Source organism: Eumetopias jubatus, unplaced genomic scaffold (genome assembly GCF_037043125.1).
Source record: "Eumetopias jubatus isolate StellerSeaLion01/CBP00866 unplaced genomic scaffold, mEumJub1_p1.0 scaffold_10, whole genome shotgun sequence".
NCBI classification, from domain to species: Eukaryota; Metazoa; Chordata; class Mammalia; order Carnivora; family Otariidae; genus Eumetopias; species Eumetopias jubatus.
This window is the reverse complement of record NW_028274816.1, coordinates 74,481,493-74,494,117: the sequence shown is the minus strand read 5'-3', so window position 1 is coordinate 74,494,117 and position 12,625 is coordinate 74,481,493. Positions and strand designations below refer to the sequence as shown.

At 39.7% G+C, this 12,625-nt stretch overlaps 1 protein-coding gene across 1 annotated transcript in view; it reads left to right on the top strand.

Moving 5' to 3' along the window:
• The window catches only part of DNAH9 (dynein axonemal heavy chain 9), a 371,410-nt gene that overhangs the window by 182,497 nt on the left and 176,288 nt on the right, over window positions 1-12,625 (top strand). Inside the window, exon 42 of the mRNA XM_088027042.1 lies at window positions 8,801-8,962. Coding sequence (XP_087883168.1) covers window positions 8,801-8,962 — 162 coding nt within the window. The remainder of the gene's footprint in view (window positions 1-8,800; window positions 8,963-12,625) is intronic.

Here is a 12,625-nt window from a genome sequence, read left to right as displayed (position 1 = left end):
GCAGAGGCCACACCTGTTGGGGGATGTCAGTCGGCATGATCAGGGAGTGAGGCAGACCTGCCACAGTGAGCACGTGTATTTGGATTTCATTACCCAGGGCACACTGCCTGTGCGGGTAGAATTCCGGGGAACCTCAGACTAGCAAAGGTCCAGACCGTGAGGACACAGGGCCTGCAGGGTCCAGCCAAGACTTTTGGTTGTAAAGAGCAGAAATCCCCCAAACATTAGTTCAGAGACCTAACAACTGTGTTCCGGAATGGCTGAACTTAATGGTGGAGACACCGAGACCCACGTGAGGGCAGGTCTTTGAGAACACACCTGAGCTGGCTCAGGACAGCCCTCCTGGGTCATGCACCTTCTAAACATTAACTCTGCTAAAAATGAGGAGAAACAGAGACCCCCCCAGGGATTCTGTAGATTTTCCTGAGAGCACACAGCCAGCCGGTGAAGGAACTGGGGCAAGAATCCGGGTCTTTGGGTTCCTGGCCAGGCCCTCCATCCACCACACCATTCTGTCCTTCTCATATGTGCTTCTGACACAGCAGAAGCACATATGAGGCAGCAAGAAAGACTCCACTCGAAGCCTGTGAAGCCTGAAGATTGTAGCCGTGAGGCCAGGACAGTAGTAAAGTTTGTGCATGCCCACTCTCATCTCTCATCTTGAGTATTAACAGAGAAAGATCTCTGTTATCACATACCCCCTCTCTGAAATCTCAATGCAGCTAATGTCATTGGAACAAATGCACATTGCTCATAGGGCAGAGCTGAAGGGAGGAGGGCATTAAGTCTCCTCTACCAGAAGCATCCAGCTCCTGCCCGGACAGACGCCTTGTCACCCACACATCCTGAAATGTATACTCATGACAGCCCTTTGGGTTGCACATTATTATCCCAATTTAAGAGAGGCTGGGGGAAGTTACCAGCTAGGTGACAGCATGAATGGTCGTGAAGGCCCATGTCTTTGTCTAACTCAGGCAGGCTGAGTGGCAATCTTCTGGGCTCTCTGTAGCCAGTCAGCTGTCAGCCACCTGCCACAAGGGTGGGTGGGGAAAATGCATCCTTCCCTGGAGCGCCTGCCTCCCTGCAACCACACAGCCCCCTCCCCTCCTCCTCCAGAGGGCAGTTTCAGGCTCAGAGCTTGACCACAGCTTCCCCTGCCTGCCTCCCCGCCTCCCTGTCTGAAGCATGAGTGGGTGGTTAAATGTCTGCCGGAAGACAGGCGTTGCCTAAACATGCTGCTTTCCTCCATCCAGCTTGACCCAAGGCTCAGTAATTCAGACCTTCTCTGCACTCCCCTCACTGTCCTGATCAGGACATGATCTGATAGAGCTCTGAGTGGCAAAAATCATTAACCGCTCCCATCTCAATATGACTCGTAACTAAAGTACGGAGTCTGTGCTTAGTGTGCTCACATCGACTCAGCCCTTAACTGCCAGGCATCCTGAGCATTTGGCTTTCCCGGGGTTATAAGCTCCAAGTGATCGTGCACCTCCCTGTGAAAGTCCAAGAAGTTGGGGTTCCTGGTCGGTGCTTCTTCCTGCTGTCTGCCTCTGGTTCCTGCTTGATACCTAGGAGAGCCGAGGAGGAGGGAGGCGGAGAGATGGGTGTGGGCGGGGCCAAAGGGACCTAATGGAATTTCTTTCTTTTGCAAAAATAAACTTTTATCAGAGTATAACATACATGTAGGAAAGCACATGAGTCATAAGCTCACAGCTTGGTTAATTATCACAAAGTCATCACACCTACGTAAGCACGAGAAGGATTTTAGATCTTCAGATCAAGAAACAGAACATTCCCACAATCCTAAAGCTCTTCCTTTTTTCTCCCTTCCATTTGGTTTTTCTTTCCCTCCCAGAGGTAAATACTGTCTGGACTTCTAACACCCTAAGCTCTTTTGGCCTATTTTTGGACGTTACCAAAATAGAATCCTATGACAAATATTATTTTGTAGCTTCGTTTAATATTATGTTTATACATACATATACAGTCATGTTATTGGTAAAAAAATACTAGTGATAGTAATTTCTTTCTTTCCAGTCCTTTAATCTTATAATTTCTTTTTCTTGTCTTACTGTGCTGGCTACAACTGATGTTGAAGAGAAGTTGTATGCGTGGCCTCTTGATGCATTCTTAATTTTAGAGGGAAGGGCTTGTAATAGTTGACCATTAAGTGTGTTGCTTACTATAGGTTTCGGGGGATGCTTTTTGACAGATTAAGAAAATTTCCTCCTGTCTATGGTCTCCTAAGAGTTTTAACCAGGAATGTACGTTGAAACTTAACAAATGATTTTTCTGTTGCTCTTGAAATAATCATATCGATTTTTTCTCATTGTTTCTAGAAATGTGATAAATTACATTGATTAGTTTTGAGTCTTAGATCACCCTTGCATTCCTCTAATCAACCCAACTTAATTGCTACATGTTGAGCCTTTTATATTTTGCTGGGTTCCATTTGCTATTTTTTAATATTCTTTTTGCAACTCTATTAATAAGATGGCCCTGTAATTTTCCTTTCCTCATAAAATGCACTGGGAGCTGGTCCCTCTTTTTCTACTCTCTGGAAGCTTTTGTAAAACATTGTAGTGAGCCTTCCTAAATGTCAGAAGAATTTACTGCTGAAACAATCTGGAGTTCTTTGTAGAAAATCTTAAGGTATGAGTTCAATTTCTTTGTACACATTAGCCAATTCAGATTTTCTGTTTCTTCATGTGTCAGTTGTGGTACGATATCAATGCTCTCAATTTCTAATTTTAGATACCTGTTGTATCTGAGATTATGTCTTCTTTCTTATACTGGATATTGAGTATTTGTGTCTTTTCTGATTTTCTCTTTTTCTCTTTTATCAGCCTTACTAAGGAGTTATCAATTGTGCTAATCTTTTCAAAGAAACTGAAAAATATACTAATATTATAGGCTTTTTTTTTGCTTTATTTGCTGTCTCTATTTGATAACTGCTTTTATATTAATAATTGCTCTTTTCTTTATAATCACTTTCTTCACACTTTTAGGTTTGAGGCTCTCCTTTTTCTAACTTCCATGACAATGGCTACTTGTGTCATCAATCATCAGCCTTTCGGCTCTTCTAAAACATTCATTTTAAGGCTATGAATTTATCACTATGCCATACCCTGTATCATGCAGACTTTTATATGTTGTATTTTTATTATCATTCACTTCATAGTATTTCTTAATTTCCCCTATGGTTTCTCCTTTAACCCATGGGATATTTGGAAGTATTGCTTTATTTTCTAAAATTGAGAGATTTTCTAGCTATCCTTCTCTTACTGATGCTCAGCTTAAGTCCATGGTTGTCAGAAAATATACTCAATTATTTTATTCCTTTGAAATTTGTTGAGATCTGCTTTATGTCCCAAGATTTGACCAATGTGCACTTCTTAAATAGTGCATTCTTCAGGTGCTGAGTGTAGCTGAATCAATATGCCAATTTAGGTCAAGCTTGTAAATCATGTCATTGAAATATTTTATATCCTTCCTGATTTTTTTGACGACTTGTTCTGTCAGTTCTGTCAGTTTCTTAAAAAGGTGCAATTGTGCAGTTGTGGACATGTCCATTTCTCTTTTTGTTTATGTCATATTTGCGTTATGTATTTTGAAACTAGGTTATTAGGTGCACACACATTTAGAATTAGTATATCTTCCTAGTGGACTGACCGTTTTCTTATTATTAAATACACCGCTTTATTTCTAAAAATGGCTCTTGCCTTAAGTCAATTTTGTAGAGTAGTGTGGCTATTCCACATTATTTTAGTCAGTATCTTCATGCTATATTGTTTCCAATTCCTTCATGCTATATTGTTTCCAATTCCTTCATGCTATATTGTTTCCAATTCCTTCATGCTATATAGTTTCCAATTCCTTCATGCTATATTGTTTCCAATTCCTTCATGCTATATTGTTTCCAATTCCTTCATGCTATATTGTTTCCAATTCCTTCATGCTATATTGTTTCCAATTCCTTCATGCTATATTGTTTCCAATTCCTTCATGCTATATTGTTTCCAATTCCTTCATGCTATATTGTTTCCAATTCCTTCATGCTATATTGTTTCCAATTCCTTCATGCTATATTGTTTCCAATTCCTTCATGCTATATTGTTTCCAATTCCTTCATGCTATATTGTTTCCAATTCCTTCATGCTATATTGTTTCCAATTCCTTCATGCTATATTGTTTCCAATTCCTTCATGCTATATTGTTTCCAATTCCTTCATGCTATATTGTTTCCAATTCCTTCATGCTATATTGTTTCCAATTCCTTCATGCTATATTGTTTCCAATTCCTTCATGCTATATTGTTTCCAATTCCTTCATGCTATATTGTTTCCAATTCCTTCATGCTATATTGTTTCCAATTCCTTCATGCTATATTGTTTCCAATTCCTTCATGCTATATTGTTTCCAATTCCTTCATGCTATATTGTTTCCAATTCCTTCATGCTATATTGTTTCCAATTCCTTCATGCTATATTGTTTCCAATTCCTTCATGCTATATTGTTTCCAATTCCTTCATGCTATATTGTTTCCAATTCCTTCATGCTATATTGTTTCCAATTCCTTCATGCTATATTGTTTCCAATTCCTTCATGCTATATTGTTTCCAATTCCTTCATGCTATATTGTTTCCAATTCCTTCATGCTATATTGTTTCCAATTCCTTCATGCTATATTGTTTTCCAATTTCTTATTTCAGCCTCTTTTTTCTTACGTTTAAGGTATATCTCCTATAGGCAACATCTAGTTGGATATTTTAAAACTAGTCTAATAATCATAGTCTTTTAATTAAAATATTTAGTTCATTTATACTTGATGTTTTATATAATATATATTAGGATTAAATCTACTTTATACTGTTTTCAGTATGTTCTAACTATTCTATGTTTCCTTTCCTCTCATTTTTTGTATTCTTTTTTTTTAAAGATTTTATTTATTTATTTGGCAGAGACAGAGTGAGAGACGAAACACAAGCAGGGGGAGCGGGAGAGGGAGAAGCAGGCTTCCCGCTGAGCAGGGAGCCCGAGGTGGAGCTCAATCCCAGGACCCTGGGATCATGACCTGAGCTGAAGGCAGATGCTTAACAACTGAGCCACCCAGGCGCCCCTCATTTTTTGTATTCTAATTACTTTTTATTCTTTTATTTTCTCCCTCTTTTAGCCTGCATCTGTTTACTGTTCATCTAATAGTTACCAAATGCATCATTTCATCTCTTTTTCTTTTATAAATTAGTACTTTATCAATTGCCATATAATGCAAAGGTCTTAGAACAATTTACATCCCTCCAATTTTAGTCTATTTTTTAATTAAATGTATACTGAAAATCCACAATACACTAATATTTTTGTCTTAGCATATTTTTTTTTAAGATTTTATTTATTAGAGAGAGAGTGAGCAGGGGGGAGAGTGAGCAGGGGGAGGAGCAGAGGGAGAGGGAGAAGCAGGCTCCATGCTGAGCAGGGAGTCTGATATGGGCCTCGATCCCAGGACCCTGGGATTATGCCCTGAGCTGAAGGCAGACACTTAACTGCCTGAGCCACCCAGACGCCCCAAGTCAACATTTATTTAGATTTACTTGCATATTACTCTTCCCATTGCTCATATTCCTGTTCTATTTCTGATTCTTCCATTTGGAATCATTTTCATTCTGCCTGAAGAACTCCTTTAGTATTTAGTGTAGTTTCTATCGGCTAGAAAATAATCTCTCAGTTTTTATTTAACTGAAAATGTATTTCTTACTTTTTAAAAGAATTTTGGGAGGGGTATTAGAATTCTAGGTTGGCAGCTATTTCAGCATTTTGAAGGTATCCTTCTACTGTCCTCTGGCTTCCATTGTTTCTGGGGATAAATTATCTCTCAATTCTTACTGTCCCTTTGATAGTACATGTGTTTTTTTTTACTTGCCAACTTTTAAGAATTTCTGTTTGTCTTTGATTTTCAAAAATGTCACTATTATGCCCAAGATGTCTAAGTGCTATTTTTCTTATTTATTCTGCTTAGTGTTTATAGCACTTCTGAATCTGGTTTGATGTCTTATCTTTTCAGTTGTATTTTTTTTTCCAGTTTTAGAGAAGTCCCAGTCAGTATCTTTTCAAATGTTGCTTCTGCTTCTCTCTCTTCTTCTTCTAGTATTTTAATACATGTATATGAGAACTTTTCACTGTGTCTCATATGTCCCTTATGCTCTTTCTTTTTTTCTGTTTGTGATTCAATCTGAATATTTTGTGCTACTCTCTCTTTCTGTAAACTAATTCTATTTTTTTTTAAACTAATTCTATTTTCAGCTCTGTCTATACTGCTATTAACCCCGTTGATAAGTTCCTAATTTCAGTAACTGTAATTTAGGGTAGTTTGTAATTTGAGAATTTCCATTTGATTCATTTTTGAAGACTCCAATTCTTTGATGAAATTCTTTATGTGATGTCCTCTAATGTCTTAGTCATATTAATGATAGTTTTGTTAAAATTTGTATCTGATAATTCCAATACCTAGATCTTCTATGGGCCAGTTTTTTCTTGATTTGGTGGTATCCCCTGGTATTCCCAGTAATTTCTGTTTTATTTCCAGACATTACGAGTTTTAAAATGTGCAGATAATTTGAGGGTTTAGTTGATGCTATTTTCCTTCAGAGATTACATATTTCTGCTTCTGCTTCTGCCAAGCAGTTACTGGGGATTGAGGAGATTGAAGTTGGGCTCCAGTTTCCGTGAGGACAAAATGATCTGTGATTCATTCATACTCCTAGTGTATAACCATTTGAGGGGTTCCCATGGGGTTTTCACCATGACCCTCTTCTTGGTAATCCCTGAACTTCAATTTTCATCCTTCCTACCCCTTGAGATAAGTTTGCTCAGCATCGGGGCGCCTGGGTGGCTCAGTCATTAAGCATCGGCCTTCGGCTCAGGTCATGATCCCAGGGTCCTGGGATCGAGCCCCACATCGGGCTCCCTGCTCAGCAGGGAACGTGCTTCTCCCTCTCCCTCCCCACCCCCCACCCCCACTTGTGTTTCCTCTCTCGCTGTCTCTCTCTCTCTCTCTGTCAAAATAAATAAATAAAATCTTTAAAAAAAAATTTGCTCAGCATCTTAACCTGTCAGTTGTCTCTCTGTCTTTTCAGTTTCTGAACCTATAAGCCATTGGTTGTGAATTGGCAAATGTCCAAAGGAAAAAGAAATGGTGCTAGATTTGGGGTTCATTTTCTTCCTTTTCTTCTCTCTAGTAATTTAGCCCTTTGAGTCCTCGCTACCTTGGTAACTCCGTAATGCCTCTAGAAAGATGAAGCTTTAAAGATAATTTTCCTGGGGAGCCTGGATGGCTGTCAGTTAAGCGTCTGCCTTCAGCTCAGGTCATGATCCCACGGTCCTGGGATTGAGCCCTGCATTGGGCGAGTCTGCTTCTTCCCTCTCCCCCTACTGCTCCCCCTGCTTGGTCTCTCTCTCTCTGTCCCTGTCAAATAAATAAAATCTTTTAAAAAATAAAGATAATTTTCCTGTCTTTTATAGTTGACTTCGGTGGATTGGTTTGTAATCCGGTATTCTGCCACTACCAAAAGCAGAAATCTTGATGGAGGTTCTTGCTAGGTTATAGTAATTGAAGGATTCGGTATTAGTCCATTCATTCTTTCAGTGAGCACTCATTGAGAATCTAGTTTATGTCAGGCACCATGCTAGATGCCAATAATACAATGATAAAAATAAACCACACCCAAAATGAAGCCTGTCAGTTTCCCTGCCTTTGAGACACTCATCATGACCTGGAAGAAACAAACCTGTACAAAGAAGAATGATTTTAGAAACAAATAGATGTATATATAAAGCATTAAGTGGGGGCACATCAGAGGGTATGCTGTTGGGCAGAAAGGGAGGTGCCATGGAAGACTTCAAGAAAGAGATAGCACTTGAATTGGATCTCGAAATATGAGCATAGCAAGAAAAGCAAAAGGCATGAAGGCACAGAAAATATGCAGCATCATAAAATAATTTTAATTTGGTGAAACTGAAATCTAGATTTTATGGGAAGTGGTGAGAAGAGTGATCATGAGGAACTAGACTGGTAGTCCTATTACAACCAGAACTTTATGCCCTGCTCATGAGTCAGAGCATTATTCCATTGGTGACGAGGAATAATTAAATGGCCCCTTTTCCTCTATGATAAAAAAGAAAGCAATGGGGAAAACACAGGTTTAGAGGATTTTGAAGTTATAGGACCTGTTGAGGTCATTGGGAGACTCTAATCTTGGTGGTCTCCATTTTTCAATGAAAAAGAAGGCTAAGACATTGACTAATAGTAACAGAGAGAGGTGAGGTGAGAGAAAAATTTTAAAAGAATAGTAAATATTTGGAATAATCCCTATGGTGTATGGAAGGAGAACCTACTAGAAATAAATAAATGGATTGTCCCCTAGACTGGGGACAAGTTGGCACTTAGGGAATTGAAATATAGCAGAGAAGCTACCTCTCTCCTCACTGTGGTTATTTGGAATGTAATGGTCAAAATTTTAGGCTCTTAGGTCAGGCAGACCTAGTTTCAAAACCTTGTGGTTTTGTACTAAGACTGCATACTATATATATGACATTAGGCATAATTCCTGTCTTTCTGAATCCCAATGTCCACATTGTACAAAATGGATACAGTAAAAATTATTTTGTAGGATCATCATGGTGGTTAAATGAGTTTTATCTGGCAAAGCTTCTAGCCCAGTACCTGTCACATAACTGGTTCAATAAATTATAGCTGTTGTAGTTTTAAATTGTCGTTCACATGAGATTTTCTCTATTCTCTTTAAAGGGCATTCTCTTCTCCTCAGTAGAATGTGTAAAATCCACACAGGACCTAGTAAAGCTCTATCTGCATGAATCAAATCGGGTTTATCGAGATAAGATGGTGGAAGAAAAGGACTTTAATCTTTTTGATAAAATCCAGACAGAAGTGGTCAAGAAAATTTTTGACGTGAGTATTGCTTTGCAAAAAATTCTTTTACATTTGAAAAATAATAATTATGCAGATAATCACCCAAATGATAAAATCTAGCTCATAAATTGGGAGGAAAAATCAGAGATTAGATAGGGAAGGAAATCTATCATTATTTTGCTGAGGTGAAAAATGCTAGGACAACAAAAGGCACAAATTAATCATAGAATGTCAGTGTTGAAAAGGTCTATGGGGATCATCTGATCCAATTCCTCATCATATACTGATTCCTCTCAGTAGCATTTCCCAGATTGGTCATCCCAGTGGATGCTCCAACATCCTTGAAAATGGCCAGTCTCATCTTTCTGAAGGGAGCCATTTTGGAGCTGCTAATGACTGGGAATTTGAAACAATTTTGAAATTTGGAACCTTGAGAACAATTTTAAAGGCTGGAACTTTTTTCTAATAATGATCTAAAATTTATTTCCCTGTCCACTAATTTTAGGTCTACCCGAAAAACTTTCACATATTTTAGGATCATTTGTCTTGTCCTTCCTGGGTCTTCTCTCCTCCAGACCAAATAGCCTGTGTTCTTTTAGCCACCTCTGACATGGCTTGTTTTCAAACCCAGAGAAATTTGCCCTCATCTTGATTACTTTTCCATCAGGTCCCCCCCCTGAAATCATGGTGTCTGACTTTCATCACACAACCCAGCTGAGGTCTGGCCAAAAGCAAGATCATCATTCCCTCTTATACACTATAATTTTGTTACACTACTAACTAGTTGCACTATAATACACTCTTTGGAAAGAAAATATCCATAATAAATTGAGAAATACTTCATATTCTTTCCCTCTCTTGGAAATTCACAATACTTTTAGCACATTAAAGCCCTAAAATTCTTTTTTTTTAAGATTTTATTTATTTATTTATTTATTTGAGAGCGTGACAATGAGAGATGGAGAGAGAGCACACGAGAGGGAAGAGGGTCAGAGGGCGAAGCAGACTCCCTGCCGAGCAGGGAGCCCGATGCGGGACCCGATCCCGGGACTCCAGGATCATGACCTGAGCCGAAGGCAGTCGCTTAACCGACTGAGCCACCCAGGCGCCCCAAAAGCCCTAAAATTCTTGAATAACCCTGATTCATTTATCATTTCCCAAATATATGAGACCCTAAAACTCTTTTCCTTTCATAAAACCTATTAATAATTTGCAGAACAAATACGCCATAGAATATGCCTTGGGAAGCACACATTAACACAGCCTAAGTTCATTCTACACTTCTAGTGTCAAAGTTACCCCACAGCTAACACTGAGCCTTCTAAAAGTTGACCAGAACTACATATTTTCCACACATACTGCTTGTCCTCTCTTGAACTTAGAAATAACCAAAACTTGTATTTAAATATACCATGTTGTCCCTAAGCTCACCTGGTTAGGTCTAGCACCAGATTTTTTTCCTGATACCATCGTGGATCTACCTCTGAAGATACTTACAGTCCATCCCAACCTACATGATAGGACAGCATTTTTTCTTAAAGATTTATTTATTTACTTCAGAGAGAGAGAGCACAAGCGGGAGGGGCAGAGGGGGAGAGAGAGAGAGAGAGAGAGAATCCCAAGCAGACTCTGCACTGAGCACAGAGCCCCATGTGGGGGCTCGATCTCACAACCTCGAGATCATGACCTGAGCCGAAACTAAGAGCCAGACGCCCAACTGACTGTGCCACCGAGCCACCCCTTAAACAGCATTTTTAAGTAACTTATCTCAGTTGGGTTTTTACTAGTATGAACACCCTGAAATTCCCCCCCTTATCATTTTTCTATGTCCCAATATTCAGTACTCTCACATCTTAGGTGCCCCTCTGAGCACTGTAGCTGTAGCATTTGCCAAGTCATGTATTCATTGTTAGCTCTGCAAACCAGCCTTGACTCTCTTTTCCCATTGATTTGAGCTGACACTTTGGAGTACCAACACTCAGCCTTTGAAATAGAGGTTCGCATGTAGGTCTGTATCCTAAGAACACACTCTTTTAATCATAGACTAAGATATAATTAATACTGCCATCATCCTTCCCCAGCAACATTTGAAATGCCAGCCGGAAGTACCTTTGGCTGCATCAAATCTTGACAGTGGTATTAAAGAAAAGTTGCCGCGTTTCCACCAAGGAAGTTATACAGTCCTGTTTCTACCAGTGAAATCTTAAAGTTCTCTGAGAAGTAGCCCTTGTGTGATGTGGTGTCACTATTAAGAAATCTTTGAATCACCAGGCGGGTTGATTTTCTCTCTCCCTCCTGAATAGCCTGACTCTGATCATAACATCGGAGACACGTTGTTTTGTTCATCAAAGAGTCTTTGTAGACCAGGCTTTTCAGAACTGTACTTCAGTCATTCCTCTAGTAGATCATTAGTGTAAATTGACTTCCAGCAGGACCAATTCCCAGTATATTAGCCATTTTCAAACTGGGTAAATGGGTTCCCACATCACTTCCCCACGTGCCTTCTGCAGCGAGCAAGAATGGCTCTCTTGCCTTGCATTAAACATTTACCGTTCATGTGTGGCAAAGCCAGAATAGTTCAAAGGCTTTCCATGGCCCTGAAATCACCTTCAAAGTATAATAACTCTTTGATATTTAACTCTTTCCATTTCATTCTTATAAACCAGGCAGCAGTCCTGGTTTCTCTGTGGACGAGACTGTCATCCTCACTTCCCCTCCATTAGATTTGATGACTCTTACCCCTTGGGCTTACAAAGCTAACCCTACAGTAGTGACTCATTCCCAGGGTAACGTCCCTGCTGGTAAAGAGCATGCAGGTTTCCTCTTTCCCAGGTGCTTCTCCCAGTCAGAACTTTGGAAGAAAAAAATGGCAGGTGGGGACAGTTGCTCATACTCATATAAATTCCTACTTAGGTACTAGAAAGCATGTTCTTTCTTGGACTTACTTCCCCTACCACCTTTCTTCCTTTTGAAGTCTCTAAGATTTGGGTTTTGATAAGTAAGTAGTTCCTTTCTAAATTAAAAATGATTAGCTGCCTCTTTGATACTTAGAGGAACATTGGTAGTAAAGAGACACAGACATGCTATCTTTTAAATTAATTGAGTTGTACTAGGTTTTTATTAAACATGGTAAGGTCTGCCCTGTGGGCAAGAATCAACACACAACCAGCTCGTATCTTTATGAAAATTTCATACATAGGGGGTTCTACTCTGAACATTTTCAGATTATCAGGATCCTCATAAACAAACCAGTCATCTAAGGGTGGCTCATGAAGCATTTTTTTAGAAACCAAGTTCTCCGGGCTGAGCCAATGAAGTTGGGGCTGGAAGCCTCCAGTGTGCTATCTCACCGGAAAGAGGAAAGGATGTTTTATGATGCTGCTGTGGACTGGGAAGCAAGAGCTGTTGGAACAAATGTGGGGGAGATGAGGGCACTGGGGCATGGACCCCTTTACCCAGCAGTGACGAAAGAGCCCCTGCTTAGGGAAATCTATCCGTGTGTTCCCATCCACTCCTCTGCCCAGAATTGGACTCTTACTGTGCATATGGGAAGGGTACCTTCCACCTTCCATGTCCCATCCTCAGCCCACAGGGAATAATAAACATCACCCATGACTTCATGGAGCTGGTAAATGAATGTTAAACTTCTACTTTATAAGAGCTGCTCAGGAGAAAGGAAGTGGTGGAAGCAGCACTGATACT